The sequence below is a fragment of the Artemia franciscana genome, chromosome 2 (genome assembly GCF_032884065.1).
Source record: "Artemia franciscana chromosome 2, ASM3288406v1, whole genome shotgun sequence".
NCBI lineage: Eukaryota > Metazoa > Arthropoda > Branchiopoda > Anostraca > Artemiidae > Artemia > Artemia franciscana.
Genome location: NC_088864.1, coordinates 19,145,576 through 19,163,655, shown reverse-complemented (window position 1 = coordinate 19,163,655; position 18,080 = coordinate 19,145,576). Strand labels below are relative to the sequence as shown.

At 34.6% G+C, this 18,080-nt stretch overlaps 1 protein-coding gene across 3 annotated transcripts in view; it reads right to left on the bottom strand.

The window, feature by feature from the left end:
* Positions 1–4,082: 4,082 nt before the first annotated feature.
* The window catches only part of LOC136038165 (tudor and KH domain-containing protein homolog), a 67,485-nt gene continuing 53,487 nt past the window's right edge, over positions 4,083–18,080 (bottom strand). For all 3 annotated transcript variants that reach the window (XM_065721231.1, XM_065721239.1, XM_065721248.1), the window contains exons 7-9: positions 17,322–17,545; positions 7,087–7,246; positions 4,083–4,241 (exon numbers count right to left, since the gene is read on the bottom strand). In XM_065721231.1, the coding sequence (XP_065577303.1) occupies positions 4,173–4,241; positions 7,087–7,246; positions 17,322–17,545 (453 nt within the window). In that variant the 3' untranslated portion in view covers positions 4,083–4,172. The remainder of the gene's footprint in view (positions 4,242–7,086; positions 7,247–17,321; positions 17,546–18,080) is intronic.

Genomic DNA, 18,080 nt, shown 5'->3' with positions numbered 1-18,080 from the left:
TTCAACATTGGTTCCATAGGTTTTAAATAATTAAACAATTACCTTTCAATTTTGTATTTTTCAACTATGTTTTATATTATTACAATAGTGAAAACGATGTTTTTATCTCTTTTCACATTACTTAGAGGTGCAATGGGGTTAAAAGTGATGGAACTATTTGATTCTGATATTTTTCTCTGTCTCTCTGGACATGAATCGTTAGGAAACAACATTTTAATATAGAAAAGGTTGAAGACTTAAATTCTAGACCCTCCCCCTTTCCCTCTCTTCAGGGGAAAGAGAGGGAAAAGGGGAAGGGAACATTTTGGTTTCAAAAACATTTCTCTTTCTCAAGTGCCGGATCAAAGCAGTATTTCCATTGGTGTATATAACTTAAACTGAATTCAGTTTTAATTCAAGTACTGGCTTGAATTCCATTCCCGTTCTACGGTACACCTAAATATATCATTAGAAGTTAAGAGGAAGAATTAGCCCCTCTTCGTGTAGGATGACATTGTACGTCAATCAAAGCTATTTCTTGGTATAATTGAAACAAACAGAGTCACGAAAAAACTATTTGGAGCAGTTTTTGCCTATTTTCTAAATAAAACTGTTCTATAAGTGAATGGTTTGTATGATCGGAACAAAAGGTTAAAAATTAGACTTTCAATTTCACAACCTTTTGTGGTTTTAAAATCGTATTCGTTAAAAAAAAAGAGAGGGAAAGCGAGAATAGAGCTTTATGACGCGAATAAAATATTGGATGTTATAAAATAAATATTCTGAGATGACAACTGCTTCCCTTCTTCAACAATATTAAAGGAAATCATACATTGGATTAAAGTTTACTTTCTCTGAGTGAAATGCGAACGATACTGACCAAATTAAAATAAAAAGACAAAAGGAAACAATATGAAACATCAACGGTCAAAATAAAACAAAACCATAATTAGAGAACGTTAAAAGCTAACAATGCAGAGAAAAAACAGGTAAAATAAAATATAAAGGAACTAAAAACAATAAAACCAATAATCCCAATTATAAAATAATTAGCCAATCTCCCAAAATCTTATGACTAAAAATGAGTTTTCATTAAGAGGCTAGACAAGTGATTCTTTCAATTGAACTAAAATAACAAAACAGAGGAATAATTTATGTGTCTAATTTTAAGTAAATTAAAATTTTAAAAGGACTTTTTAGATCTGAGGGGTCGGGAATACGTATCATTTTGTGATTTTTGAAGTTACCGTCTGATAAAATCAAAATAAGAGTAACCTATTTTAAAATCACTGGCAATCCTGTTTGTAGCCGATTATCTAGAAACTGAGAGAACAGCTTCTTCTAATTTTTTTTTGTTTTTTTTTTTTTAATGGCAGTTTAATGGGGTTTGCGAAATGATCTTCTCACTTACTTCTTTTGCGCCCCAACAAGTAAGACCTTATACATCCTGAAAAAAATTGTTTTATTGCAATTTTTAGGTGTCTGCACCACCATAAAAGTTAAAGCACTCAGCACCAGCACATCAATGAACAAACAAGGACAAATAAGTTCTGGTAGTCTTTTGCTCATCAAGCAGTAGCCTACCACTCTTTTCCTTCTAATGAAATTTTTCAAACAATAAAAGCAATTCACGAATTATGAAAGAAAAAGTGCAAGAACTTTGTTTCTCTTAAAGGATCTGAAGAATCTCTAACACATCTAATCAAAATTTTGAGACAGCCATTTTATTTATCATATTTGAAAGGTCCAGTAACTATGTGATTGGGGATAAGAGCCCCCCCCCCACTCCACGGCAGGGAATAATAAGGGAGATGATCAATAGACCAAAAAGATAGTATTTGTACTCTACTACTACCAAAATAACTACCACCACTGGTAGTGGACCTCAAGTGGAACCAATATGTTGGTTTTGTTTTAGGCATTACTGGTCAAGTGGTTTTAGTTTCTTATTGTTTTGTCTTTTTTGAAGTATAATCCCGCATCGACCAAAATGCAGGGTAATTGAATATTATTTTACTTTTCTTTTTCTTTTCTTTTTTTATCTCCCTCTCCTCTTTCGTATTATTTTAATTTGTATGTGAATTTGGATTGTAAGCCCGAACAAGCTTTGCTTCGGGCCATTCGCTTGTTTTGTTTATTTATATGAATAAACCCATCTCTCTCTCTCTCTCTCTAAAATATTAAGGAGAAATTTGAACTAAATCAAAAGTCACTATGTACACACAAATTATCAAAAGAGCGTATCTTAAGAATGAATTTGAGCATTTAGTTGGAACGTTCAGAAAATACCCAAATGGGAGGATCAATTGACCAAAAAGCAATATGTTCAATCTAGTGCTAACGCTTCTACCGCTGTTACATTTACTACTAACTTTAAGGATTAAAAATCTATATATGTGTATTAAACTGACAATTCACGTCATTATTTTTTTTCTCAGTAAAGTGCAAATTATGATCTGGTCTTGAGAAAGCATCGGGGTTGCCAGTCCTACTCATGATAATTCTTGCTCGTTTCGAGTTTGACTCGATAATTTTTGCTCGTTTTGGGTTTCATTTATTTATTTTTCACCTGTTAATAAGTTTATTTCAAACTTAGATGAAGTTTCCTCTTTATTTGATAAATCGAAACAAATAGTACGTAGTGCCCACCCCGATTTTATTGGTCTTTGTGAGACTTTCCTCGATTCGAAAAGTGAATCTCTATTGCATCTCCCTGGATATAAGATGGATTATTTGAACCGTAGTAAGATGACTAAAGGTGGTCTTGTTGTTTATGTTTCGGAATATCTTCAGAACTCTGTAAGATAGGACCTGTCGAGAACTGAATAAGAGATTTTTGAATCCCTGTTTATTGAGATTAAAACCCAAACTATGCCTCTGATTGTTGGTAATATATACTGGTCTGCTAGTGGGTCTGTTCCCTCTTTGTTTCAGATTCTTGATGAGTTTTTGGAAGCAACTCCAAAATTCACGTGAGTTTGTCATTATGGGTGACAACAGTATTAATTTGTGAGACCGGAGGTCATCCTCTTCATTGGATTTTCTCTCAGCTATGCTTCCTTGTGGCACATTACCTTCAGCATGTATTCTAACTCACATAACTGGTACTACTTCTTCTTTGCTTGATAAAGTTTTTCATCATTGACTTTGGTGCAAAATTCTGTATTGATGAGTGATATCTCAGACTATTTACCTGTTTTTTCCGTGTATGAATTTTCTGACTCCTTACCCAGGAGGCACCAGGAAGCTGGTTTTTTGTATTTAAAATCAGAAGTTGCCTCTTCTTAGATCGCAGTTGGCGATCTAAAAAAAAACAAACGAAATTTGACATCTTCCAGGAGGGGATTTTTCAAGCCTCAATTTACAAAAATGCAAAATTTAGCATATTCCAGGAAGAAGATTTTTCAAGCCTCATTTACAAAAACATGAAATTTGGTATCTTCCCCAGGAAGGATGGTCACGCAAGTGTGTTTACTTGTCGTTTGTTCTTTTTTTTACCAAGAGTTATTTCATTAGACCAAAATTCGCACAATAGCCAAAGTATACTCTAGATTACGTTGGAGAGAGTGCCTCCAGCGTAATCTAGAGTTTTTGTGTCTGTTTTAATCAACAAGAGGAGGCATGTCACAGAAAAAAACGCTTATTTCTGTCATTTTGTGACGTGACAACCATGGTCAGTATCAAAATACCACTGAATATAAATTCTAAGATATCAAATTGCCTTTGCTAATTGGCAAATTGGCTATTTCTGTAAATAAAGACTCTGTCAAGGGTTTGCCTCGGCAAACTTCATGCGTCCAGTAATATAATTTGGGAATTCTTGCTTCAAACAAGACACAACACGTCTGGCTTTGTCAAAAAAGAGGGAGGGAAAGGGATGGTTACCCCTCTTAGAGGGGTAGAGTCTCAATGTACCCACTTTATGTCAAGGGAAGAACATAAATACAATAACAAAAATAGAAATACTCAGCTACAATTGGAAATTAGAAAACACCAATATTTTCTAATTAACACAGTCGTTTTTCCAGGCCGGGAGACCGTTGTTCAAGTGCAAATGAACCCACTATTCTCTTAACTGTTCTTAAAAATTTCTGATGGTTTTTTTCCAAAATTTGTATTTCATATATAAAGATACAAAAATAATAGAAATTTTGAAAAAGTCGCATGTTTCATAAGAAAACTTATCCACTTTTTTATACTAAATTGATATCTTCTTCTACTGCATGCCCTTTGCGGATCAGCTCTTCTGATATATCAGCAGCCTTGGAGAAAAGGAGAAACTTAAAATATTAATAAGCAAAAAAAGTCGCACATTTCTAATAATCTGTTGTATGACTCTAGGAATATATTATTGGCTTCAATAATAACACCGAAAAAGATCCACATCGCTTTGTTTTTGTTTAGTGCTCTTATTTTTTTTTTATTTTTTTACAAATACATCATATACATCACTGCAAAATGCTCGTAAAACTTGCTAGCATTAAATAATTGTAGCCATAAACTCAATTTGAGTCAATTAAATTGGGAGCCTAAAGATCAAGAAAATTTCTAGAACTTGGTTTACTTGAATGCCATGCCCTCTATTTATAAACCGTGTTATGATTTGTGGGTTCAAGGAGAACAACCACAAAAAGAGCAGTTCTTTTACGATTCTTTTTTTTTTGCAAAACAAATTAAGGAATTAAACTTTTGGCCAAACTTCAAAGATAAAATAAAAATCCAAAAAGGTAAGAAGGTGGTTACAGGTGAGTTGAAAAGGTAAGAAATTCCGGTTTCTATGGATTTAATTCTTTATTACGAAGTGCTTTGATCTAACATGATTCACTATTTTCTCAGCATTTAAAAAAGGGGAGGAGGGCTTAGTACATCTGGCTACAGGCTTTCGAATATGGGAAATAATATATTTGGCTTTCGAGGGTTTTGAAGCTCTTTTTCTGAATTCCCGTAAATTCGTTTAACATGAATTAACCAGCATCAAACGGGGATTTTATACATTTGAAAATTTAATTAGAAACATCTTTTCTAATTTTCGGATATTATGGGAAGCAATCCGCTCATTTACTAGGATGTAGCTATTCATGTGTTGATAATAATAGCAATGTTTATGGATTTTTTTTCAATACTAAAGGTATCCCAAACCGATTTTCAGCAGTAGACCAGGGGGGGGGGGTACATGGACTGATTTATACTGAAATAATTATCAAAGTTATAGTTCAAGCAATTTTAAAGTCTGTGACCGTTGTTTTTTTCTATTTAAAGACTCTTTGAAATGACTCTATTTAATGACTCTTATTATTGAAAATAACCGCGAAATTATTTTCAGCGCAAAGATTTTACATCATTGCAATTAAAGAGCGGTCAATTTTCATTAATATACAGTGAGTGCCGAAGCATACGATACAAAGACACCAACGTCCATAAGTCATGTTTGTCAGTACGATATTTTAGTCAAATCGGTAGAATTTTGTTAAATTAAAGATTTTTTAGCACATTGCAAAGGATCTCAATTTTTTCTTGTTGACTCATCGAACAAAACGTGAGAAGGAGGAGCCACAAATATATTATTATTCTTTTATAGCCACTATTATCGTTTAATACACTATTTGATAGTTCCTATATAATTAGAATAGCGTTTTTAAGCAAAAGGTCAACTTTTTTTCAACATGCAAAATAATTTCCTCTTGATTTTAGCTGGATAACATACCTTCTTAGAGTAATACGCACAGAAACTATAATTTATAATTACCCCCCCCCCCAGCGACAGCAAAGCCTAGAGGATGGGAAAAGTGTATTGTCCCCTGCCCCAGTTACTTTGGTCCCCTGAGGCCCAAAGTTTTCCTTCTTTCACTGATCGAATCGTCTGGTCTAACTGTACATAATAAAGAAATTGGCGTCAAACTGAAACCTATCATAGAAAAAGAAGGTGAGAAAAGCATCTTATCCGTGGTCTAAAAACTAATAGCTCATTAAGCCACAACAAAGGAGTAACATTCAAATTCTCTACCCTTCACTTCGTTTTTCTTCCGTGCTGCTTTTCTATGTTTATTCTATTGTTCGATTCGAGAGCGCTCCATAGTTCTTAAACAAATTAAGCAGATCTGCATACATGAGTTGATAAGAGGTGGAGTTCCTTACTTAAAATCAATCTAGGGAAGCTCCAACCAGAAAAATAGAGGCCTAAATGCATAATTTTTGTTTTCAGAACAGAGCCCCCCCCCCTGAGGATATAACTTGTGTGTATTTGAGGTAGGTGACTGAAGCTTTCAGATGTTTTGATGACTTTATACTTGAAACCATTCTTGAAATTTCCATTTGCCCAGGACTAATGCTTGATTTCAAGCATAAAAAATGTGCTTACCCGGAAAGCGATTGTCTACCTTATAGTTAAAAAATAAAGATTTGACAAAGAATTTCTAAGTTTATTCTACTGTCCTGTATAACTCCATAGTAAAACGAATCAAATACAACCACATATAAAATGAGATAAGAGGTCAAGTTCCCCCAAAGGAACTCCTCCCTGAAAAATGATGGTCTACAATGCATATTTTTGTGTTCACGACCCCCTCCTTATCTAACCTGTAGGACCTAACTTGTGAATACAGGGAGAAACACCAAATGCCCTTGTTTTATCTGTTCCTGTGCATTATAGTCACTATCCAGACAAGCTTTCCCCAATATTCTAAAGCTAGGTGAATGAAGCTTTCATATATTTTTATGACTTTATATTTGTGCCAATTCCTGAAAGTTTCATTTGCCTGGCACTACTGTTTGATTTGAAACCTAAAAAATTGTTTGTCCGGAATGCGGCTGTCCAGTAGACAGTGCTTTCATATGGATACTTAATATACTTGTTGACTGTGCCTATGCTCTAGTCCCTAGAGATATTGGAAAGAAAAATTGACTATTTCCTGTGCGAATCGGACAATATTGTCATCTTGAAAAGAATTTCTGTACCAGCATGAGCAATGCAGAACGTCGCGAGCGGTACATATTTAGAAAGTAGGCCTTTCATACGATAGTAGCACTGTTTCCCCACCCTAAGTAGCCCCAAAAAAACCTGCGAGTGGCAATGCCATTGCCTACATTAAAGTAAAAAATAAATGACACCTTTTCTCCTTCAGGGTTGACTAGCTTCACAACAGGTATTGGAGTTGGGCGACCGGTAACAGATCTATGCTTCAAGACTTTTAATCGTAATTCTTTCCACTGGGCACATAAAGATAACAGACCAAAATCTTCAATGGCTTCGCTCGACCAAGATAGATCCCTTATAAAAAAAGAATAGAAAACTCCTATTAACAAAGAAAAATACATATAAATTAACAAAATATTGAATCGCTACTTTTTTGAATATCAATAAAGCAGCAATTCATCGTTGCATAAATAAAAAATAAATTCTACAAACAAGTGAAACCTAAAAAAAAACCTTAGGGGTGTTATCGTAATAATGACCATTTTTCCAAACAATAAATACATCTTTCTAAGCCTTTGAGATGTCAAAACAAATATTGGTCAATGATATTGAGTAATCAGTATTGGTATTAGTAAATGATTTTCCATTTCCAAAATAAATCATTTCTTAAGTATTATCGCAAGCGAGTAAAAGTGTTTAGAGAAACGAGTGGGGATCATCAATTGGAGTCATCAATTCCAAGAGATACAAAGGGCTGGTAATAATTTTCAAATAATTTCTGTAAAGTGCTTTATTTCAAAACACGAAGAGGTCAAAGTATTATCATACTTTCGTCAGAATCACGAGGGATACGAAATGTTTATCAACCGAAAGTAAAAACACAAATGTTATAGGCTAACTATTTCATCTGATTACAGATAGTCGAATGAAAAAGGAAACGGATAAAATATCCGCTGCATCACATCGCCGTCCATACTTAAGACAAAATCGATTGCTACTGATCTGGCCAGTAGTAAAAAAAAAAAAAAAAAAAAAATGTCACACCAAATCTCTGTTCACACTACACCTGACAAGATAAATTCTGAGACTGGGAGAGCCTCTGAGGGACTCAGTTCCTTGGGGTTATGCAGAAGATTCAGTCAAAGATTCCAATGTAACATAAAATTGGGGTCCGTTCAACTCAACCCTTTGCAACAAAACCCCCATTTAACTCAACTCCTTGCAGCAAAACCCTCACTTAACTTAACCCCATGCAACTAATTTTCAATAAAACATACCTTAAATGAGTTTTAACTAGTGCCGATTAAAGAATCAAAATTCACTTCTCACTTCACTTGCAGCTTCCTGCTTATATTGCAATCCTGCAAAATTCGGTTAAGTATGACCTTTTAAGAATTAGGCTATACGGGTTTAAGGTTCAAAGGAAAACAATCCTTTAATGCTTTTGTGGCAACATCTAGATGTACTGAGATTTATACGAAAAAACCCACTAAAACTCAACGCCAAACAAATAATTTTCAATCAAACATATCACTTAAGCAATTTTCAGAAAAATATTGGCGACCTTTAATGGGTTTTAGCCAGTGCTGATTAGGAACTCAAATTCACTTTTCGCTTCACTAGGAACTTCTCACTTATATTGCAATCGCCCAAAATTTGGTCACATCTGACCTTTTAAAGCTTCAAGCGACAACAAGGCATTTGATGCTTTTGTGGCAGTATGTAGATGTATAAGGATTTATATAAGAAAAAAATAAATAAAACTTGCAATTAAAAAGCATTAAGTTGACCATCAAAATGATTACGATGCAATGAATTTATCGGACACATTGAGTGTCATATATTAGTCATATATTAATTTTTGTCATAAAAGGAAGCTCTACTTGTGGATAAGATAAAACATTTCAAATGTCCCCAATAGAATTTCTCTTTTTTCATTTACTGTAATTCCTGGAAAGCTTTTGTACCTACAGGTTTAACTGTATGATTTTTCTATTACAAGGCAGCACCCGCATGTGCAAACAGAAAATTTTCCCTGAGAATAGAACACCTGAAATTGTAAAATTTTTAAGCATTCTAATTTTCAGTTTAAGGACATTTGGCACTAAATTTGCCGAGGCTACGCTAAATTTGCCGAAACATTCACAACATTTTACCATCCAAAGTTTTTTCTGAAGATAATACGGAATACTAATATGTAACTATGTAAGTTACTATATAATAACTGTATAATGCATAGTAAATATATATATATATATATATATATATATATATATATATATATATATATATATATATATATATATATATATATATATATATTCGAAGATATATTCCCTATTGTTCGACAGGCTTTGTTAATAGTTCATATATAACTCTGAGTTTCTGGCCAGCGGTATAATTTACTACGGGGCAGGGGGAGTCTCCGCCTCCAGATCTCAGTTTGCCTCCCCCCCCCCTCCCCGACCTCAGTTTGCCCCTCCAGCTAAAATTTAGTTTTCGCAAAAATCTTGTCAAAATTAAGATAAGCTTGTATAATTCAAGCATCCAGAGAAACAGGTCAGTTTTATATAGTATGTCTTTGCCCCTATGGTACTATATGACTTATTTTTCACTTTCATTTTCACTCGATTTGGGAAAATTGGCTCCAAATTTTGCCTCCCCCCCTAGGATTTTAATAAAATTACGCCACTAGTTGTGGATGAAAAAAAAATGCTCTGGAGCTCTTCAAGGAAGATAAAAGGTCAAGAACCGCTGCATAAAATTAATCTGCTGTAATTTTTTTTATAGCGATGTCAACTTACGACAAATACCAAAAGGAAGTATTTTTTGGGGGATTGCACAGCACTTCGTATCCCTATAGACAGGGACAGGGAGGAGGGCAATAATCAAGATTTTGCCCTGGGCGCAAAATAGGCCAGAACCGCCACTGATAATTACTTTGAAATATTGAAGAAGGCTTCCAAGAAAGCTACTGTTCACCCTATAAAACCGTCAAGAAAGAAATAAACTAGAAAAGTAGCTAAAAAGGGCATTTACGTTGCCAGCCAAGACCATATCCAGGGGGGTACCAGGTTTCACCCCCTCCAACTTTGAAATTTTTTGTTTGACTCTTAAAAAAAAACGCAAATAAAAAAATTACTAATGTATTTTGAAAGTTTTTACCCCCCCCCCGTCCTGAAGGAAAATTCTGGATATACCCTTGTTGCCATTTGTATGTAAAAAACCAATATGAAAGTATCAAATAAAAATAAGCTGATCAAAAAATTATCCATTTCCTTATTTTTGAGTTTCCTCAGTGTTGTCTGATTTCATACAAAAACAGCTAAAAAAAAGAAGATAATTTTAGAATAAGTTACATGAAGAACACTATGTAATGGTTTCTCATCTCCCTTAATGGCTGGGTTTAGCCCTAGGCTCAATATAAACCGTAGCTAATTTTTTTTTTAAATGGCAACATGAGCCAATTACTGATGAATTGCTGGGGTTAGATTAAAATCTAATCACTTTAATCTAATTGAGAATTAGATTAAAAGGATGAAGATTTTTCCAGAGTCATTGCTAGCGCATAGGGCGTCAAATCGACGTTTCGGTTACTGGATTAGATTAAAATATAATCCCTTTTAATCTAATCGGGATTGAAGATTCTACAGAGCCATTGCTGGCGCATAGGGCGTCACATCGACGTTTCAGTTGCTGGGATTAGATTAAAATTTAATCCATTTTAACTTAATCGGGAATTAGATGAAAAAGATGAAGATTCTGCAGAGCCATTACTCGTGCATAGGGCATCACATCGACGTTTCAGTTGCTGGGATTAGATTAAAATCTAATCCATTTTAACTTAATCGGGAATTAGATGAAAAAGATGAAGATTCTCCAGAGCCATTACTCGCGCATAGGGCGTCACATCGACGTTTCAGTTGCTGGGATTAGATTAAAATCTAATCCATTTTAACTTAATCGGGAATTAGATGAAAAAGATGAAGATTCTCCAGAGCCATTACTCGCGCATAGGGCGTCACATCAACGTTTCAGTTGCTGGGATTAGATTAAAATCTAATCCATTTTAACTTAATCGGGAATTAGATGAAAAAGATGAAGATTCTCCAGAGCCATTACTCGCGCATAGGGCGTCACATCGACGTTTCAGTTGCTGGGATTAGATTAAAATCTAATCCATTTTAACTTAATCGGGAATTAGATGAAAAAGATGAAGATTCTCCAGAGCCATTACTCGCGCATAGGGCGTCACATCGACGTTTCAGTTGCTGGGATTAGATTAAAATCTAATCCATTTTAACTTAATCGGGAATTAGATGAAAAAGATGAAGATTCTCCAGAGCCATTACTCGCGCATAGGGTGCCAAATGGACGTTTCAGTTGCTGTACATTTTTACAGGGACAAGTAGCAAGCTTGTCGCCCAACCTTGCTGCAGTAGTGACCGAACCCTGGGCCTCGTATGGCTAAGCAGGGCGTCAATTCACTGTGCTACAACAGGGTAAAAAAATATTTATTAGTTCACTGATCCCTAACTTTAATCCTTGCGACAGCCGGGACTGAGCTTTAGTCCCGATAGTTTCCAGGCACAGCTTAATGGCAACTAATCAGTTAACAAAAAATAATAATAATACAAACAAACAAATCAACCGAATTTAGAATATAGCTTATATCCTTAAAATATAAAGATATTCCTAGAAGCGTCAGCAGTATTAGTTTTCAATGTCATAATGGTAAGAGAGCGTTTACAGTATGTGAAACTCAGTTTCAAGATGTAAAAAAAATATTAAAAATACTCAGAATGGAGCAACTGTTCACCCTATAAAACAGCCAAGAAAGAAATAAACTAGAAAAGTAGTTAAAAAGGGCATTTACGTTGCCAGCCAAGACCATATCCAGGGGGGTACCAGGTTTCACCCCCCCCCCCCACTCTGAAATTTTTTGTTTAACTCTTAAAAACAAAACAAAACGCATATAAAAAATTACTGATATATTTTGAAAGTTTTTACCCCCCCCCCGTCCTGAAGGAAAATTCTAGATATACCCTTGTTGCCATTGGTATGTAAAAAAAACAATAGGAAAGTGTCAACTAAAAATAAGCTGATCAAAAAATTGTGCATTTCCTTATTTTTGAGTTTCCTCAGTGTTTTCTGATTTCATACAAAAACAGCTAAAAAAGAAGATAATTTTAGAATAAGTTACATGAAGAACACTATGTAATGGTTCCTCATCTCCCTTAATGGCTGGGTTTAGCCCTAGGCTCAATATAAACCGTAGCTAATTTTTTTTTTAAATGGCAACATGAGCCAATTACTGATGAATTGCTGGGGTTAGATTAAAACCTAATCACTTTAATCTAATTAAGAATTAGATTAAAAGGATGAAGATTTTTCCAGAGTCATTGCTAGCGCATACGGCGTCAAATCGACGTTTCGGTTACTGGATTAGATTAAAATATAATCCCTTTTAATCTAATCGGGATTGAAGATTCTACAGAGCCATTGCTGGCGCATAGGGCGTCAAATCGACGTTTCAGTTGCTGGGATTAGATTAAAATCTAATCCATTTTAACTTATTCGGGAATTAGATGAAAAAGATGAAGATTCTCCAGAGCCATTACTCGCGCATAGGGCGCCAAATGGACGTTTCAGTTGCTGTACATTTTTACAGGGAGAAGTAGCAAGCTTGTCGCCCAACCTTGCTGCAGTGGTGACCGAACCCTGGGCCTCGTATGGCCAAGCAGGGCGTCAATTCACTGTGCTACAACAGGTAACAAAAATAATAATAAAAATAAAAATAATAATAATACAAAATAAATATAATAATAATATAAAATATAAAAATAAAAAAATAATATAAAATAATATAATATAAAAATAATAATAATAATATAATATAAAATAATATAAAATAATATATAAAAATAAAATTAATATAATAATATAAAAGTAATAATATAAAAATAAATATAATAATATAAAAATAAAAATAATAATAATACAAACCAACAAATCAACCGAATTTAGAATATAGCTTATATCTTTAAAATATAAAGATATTCCTAGAAGCGTCAGCAGTTGTAGTTTTTAATGTCATAATGGTAAGAGAGTGTTTACAGTATGTGAAACTCAGTTTCAAGACGTAAAAAAAATTAAAAATACTTAGAACAGATTATATTTTATAATATATTTTGTTTTCAGATATGTCCAGTTTGTTTACTGGCCTAATGTTTCGTGGGAGTATAATCCTGCTTCTATTTGGGATGATTTCTGCTCTCTTTTGAGTTTGACTTAACTATTGATTTTAATTTTTGTTCGTTTTGTCATTATGATTTTATTATCTATTTATCTATAACAGTCAATATCTTTTGCTTCATGTGATTATTTATTTCAATTAATCTTGGTTCTGGATTCCATTTTTTTTATTCATAGTAGTTTCTGCTTTTTATTTTTTTTTGAAAAATATCTTTTTTGGGTTTTTTTTTCTTCAAATTAATGGAGCAAAATGGTTCCGGTTTCACCAGATGCCACTTTCTTGTACAAAATGTATGTCTGTGCGTGCATGTGTCCTGTATGTATTACTATCCTCTTAATACTTTTCACACTGACTAAAATTAGAGATACCTTAACAGAAATAAAATCATAGACCCTTCCGGTCAAATTATTCACATTTTGTATATATTCAAATAACACGTCAGATAATTATGAATCCTGTCACCCCAAGGCATTTTTTTGTATTAATGAAAATATTATCTAAACACAACATTTTATATAGGTTCCACTGCAACTGAACCCTTGTGTAACTAAAAACCGTGCTATTGACCCTTCCTGCATCTGACCCTGGGTGATACTGAACCCACATCTTACTGAGCCTCCTTGTAACCGAGCCCCCATCCAACTCAATCCTCGTGTAACTGTACCCTCGTTTAACTGAACCCTCAGTTAAACGCCCATCAACCCCCGTACAACTGAGCCCCGGTTTGACTAAATACTCGTCAAGCTCAGCCCCCGTTTAACTGAAGTTTCGTGAAACTGAACCTTCATGCAACTACATCCCAGTTTAATTTATCCCTCGGGCAACTAAACCCGGTAAAAACTAACCCTCATGCAACTATATCTACATTCAAATCAACCCTCACTCAACTGATTGTCCGTGCAACTCAAGCCCATTCAGCTCCACCCTCATTCAACCAAACCTCCGTGTAATTCAATTCTTGTGCAACCCAACCCTCATTTCTTTCTACACCCATTTTGATCCTTCTGTACAATTCAACCCTCGTTTAATTCAGTTTCATTTGACTCAACCCCATTTAACACAAGCCTTTCTGACTCAATTCCCATTCAACTCAACACTCCTCAAAACAATAATTTAATTAAAAAATGTAATTCTGTCCGTTTTGTTGGCTGTGAAAAAACCTGACTCGAATAAAGAAGTCTTTATTTATTGTTTAATTCTTTTATATCTTTCTTTTATACCGCTTCGATGTAAAACCATCCCCCATCTAAATAAAAAAAATTTATCATTCTGTCCTATATATTTCAAAATTAGCAGAGCTTTTTAGGCCAGGGATAAACAAACTTGAATGTCATGGTTACAACGAAAGCTGTACTCTAATATAGAGAAAGCCCATAGTAGCCAAAATTTTAAAGACACATAACAAAAAAAGAAACACTATGTCATAAAAAAAAACATGCCGTTAATGCTGATTCAGAAATGATAGAGATTATTTAAATTAATATTAAATGTTTATCTTGAAAAAAAAATTCTAGGAACTTATAAAGAGCTGTATCACGTGTCCCCTTTTCTGTTTTTTTCTCCAGTACTGATAGGGTACTAGAACATCGTAGAGAACTGAACTGTTTAATTTTATTTGAAATCTAATATTCGCATTTACAAGCTTTTTATAATTTCCTCATGACAACACCATCTTATTATGCCTTATTGCATCAAGATCCAGTTTTAGCGTTAGTTCTGGAGTGTAAAGGCTTGAAGCCATAAAAAGCCTACCGCCGAAATCTCCATGATTGAAAGCTCTTAAACTGGTAATTAAAACCACCTTTTGAATACTCCCCTTCCCAGTCACCTTTGCAAGTTGAATTTGAAAAAAAGCTACTAAGGGAAAAATTTCATCTCAATACAGTGTTGAGTCGTTAATAGTAGAAGCTATTTATTTTCATTTCAACACTAAAAATAATTAAGGAACAAGTTTTTGGAGATTACAAAAAAGTACTTGATACCCGAACGTATCGTCTTTTTCTTTCTCTTTTCCCCAGCACTAGCAGTTCATTGGAACATCGTGGAGGTACTAAATGAATAACCTTCTGAGGTTCTCGGAATTAATGTATTATTTTCCCCGTCCCATAAAGGTTTCCCATTAACTGGTCTCTGGTTTCATAATTCATCAGTAATTTCCAAACAAAAGAGGATTGATTCACTATTCAAACCTGCAATTATAATCACCACTACCGTCACGCAATTTTTTTAGAACTTTTTTCGGCAAAAAGTTTTGAGCCTGTAAAACTTTAGTTTCTTCCCCATACCTCTCAATTTTTCTTTAAATTCTTTCTGACTTATGTGTGTTCCTAGACTAGATCTACGTCCTGTTATAATTTAAGTCCCACAAGAGCAAAACCTATTTATAATCTTAGAGCTGAGGCCTAGATTGAACCACCCTCCTTCCTTTTCATTCACATATTAAAAAAAAATAATTATAATATTTTACCAAGTACGGGTACACAAATCAAAATCTGGTCATTTTAATGAAAACTGGATAAAGTTCATCTTGAATAGAGAAATTATTAGCTTTGTTATTGACGAAAAGATGCACGCAAGCAGTATCCTGAAAGAGAAGCGTTTTCATTGGCTGCCAGTGACAGAAATTAGTTGCAATCGCGGCTCTGCCGGTCCTTTACCTTTGGTCCAAATTAATTTAGCTTGCCCAGATGGGTAATACAAGTTATTAACTCAGAACACAGTGAGAAGCCTATTTTGAGCTTCTAATCAACAATAGTTTAAACTTTTTTTTCTGGACTGAATTCAGTGAAGCAAGGCTTAACTTAAGTATGGTTGACTTACATAATGGTTAATTTCAAAGAGGGTTGATTTCAACAGGGTCCAGTTGAACAAAGGTTTAGTCAAATGGGGATGATTTATACGGGGACTCAGTCAAACAAGGGTTCAGTTACACGTATACCCCTTTTATGCAATGTATAAATTCATCACAACACCATAATGTTTTATTGTGTTCTTTAAATGCACTTTGAATGTGTCACAATTCATATTGAAAATGTTGTTTGGGAACAGTTCGATTAATTTTTTAAAATAGGGGCTCTTAAGTAAAGTCAGCCAAAGTGCGCATGTCCTGCTCATGACCCACCAAAATATTGACATTCCCTAGGTTGGGAATCACGGCTCAACAGTGCATCCGCTGCTCCATCTGAATTTCTAGATGGAAAACAATTTATATGAATCAGATACACCGTTTTGGAAAGTCACGTCAAAAGATACACTATAAACTCGAAATGCCAATTTAAAGAGTATGGATAATTTTTAAGTGGAGGCTGGCGCTAGTATCGACAAAAAATCACCAATACCGTATACCGTTTGGCATTTCTTGCATTTTTTTTTTCAGAGTAATAACAATAGAAACTAATTTATTTAGAGTAATTGGTAAAATAAATGTAGTATTAAGTGTCTGATCCCAGTTTCCGAAAGAAAGACGATTACAGAGCTTGAAAAAATACCAAGACACGCTACAATAGATGGCAGTGGCATTTATTTTTGACTATTTTGGATGCCCGGCAAGTTTCACTGACTGTTTCGGATTTGGGAAGTTTGATGAAACAGGATATACACTGTAAAGATGAACTATCAAGCTATGCAACAATAGGAGATACAGTATTTCTGTATATACGAATCAATTCAGCGCAAGAAGCTAGCTTAACTCAAAATAAAGAAAAGGTGCAGATAAATTACTTTTGGATTGGGCATTTTTTGTTATCTTGTGTTATTTTTTGTTATGATGTTTTGTTATCTTTATACTATTTCTTAGAACATTAAAATAAGATATAAAGTACACTACTACTACTACTAAAAACTAAATACAGCACCAAGCCGCCTGACGCCAACACAGCTACGCACGCCCCTCCTCCAACCTAATCTATTCAAGGCCTCCCTCTTATCACCCTCCTAGGAAGTTCCTATTTCCTTAAATCTTCATTTATGACATCCTCCCACCCCAGACGAGAATGACCTGCCTTCCGTGTAGCCCCAGACGGTTGGCCAAAAAGGACAATCTTTGGCAATCTGTCATCCTTCATCCGCAGAACGTGGTACAAGTAAAAGTCATTTCTATTCTCGGAGACAAACTTGAGTTTCTCCGCTCATTAATTTCCCTAATTTTCACCAAGGAGCAGAATGAATTAAAACCTTGGAAGAACCCCTCCAAGCTGACATTCAATAGCCTGGAAACGAAGCTGTGAAAACTCTGGTAAAAGTTCGAAAACTTCAGACTGTGGCACTTCATCAGAATCTCCAAAATCGACGAAAAATACTGACACGGTTTTCTTCTCATCATCGAGTTTCATAATTGCTCCTCTATAATATTCTCCATCGGCAGGAAAGATGGCAGCAACTATCGCCCCAATATTCGGCTAAAAATAGACAAGATAGGAATGAAGATAAATAACTATGTCCTGAGTTAAAATTGAGACGTTTAGGAATTGGTATTCGGTATTATAGACAAATACACAAATATAAAGTATTACATGCAAACTTTACAAGAATATAAACATTATTCACTAGCGGACTATTCAACACCACCTAGGCCTACATGTATAGAAAAAACATTAAGGACATCCAGACTAGATAAGTAAACTATGCCAAAACCACAAGGAAACATCATCATTCAAGGAACAAAGCGCGTGTCTAGGCCTTGGTCCTAAAATAAATTAGCAAGAGAAGATGTACTTTGAGGGGATTTTTACACACTGGTTCCATTTGTAGAAGCAAATTTACATAACAGAGTACAATGGAGACGAGACACGATTGGTACAAAATGTGTCAGCACCTCTTTCTCAGATTACTTTGTATATTTTGTGCACCAAAAGCCCATGGTACAAAAAAATAAGAAAAAAAGATTCTCCTGCGCCGCTGATGACGTTGACTTCATGACTGATTTATAGGGTA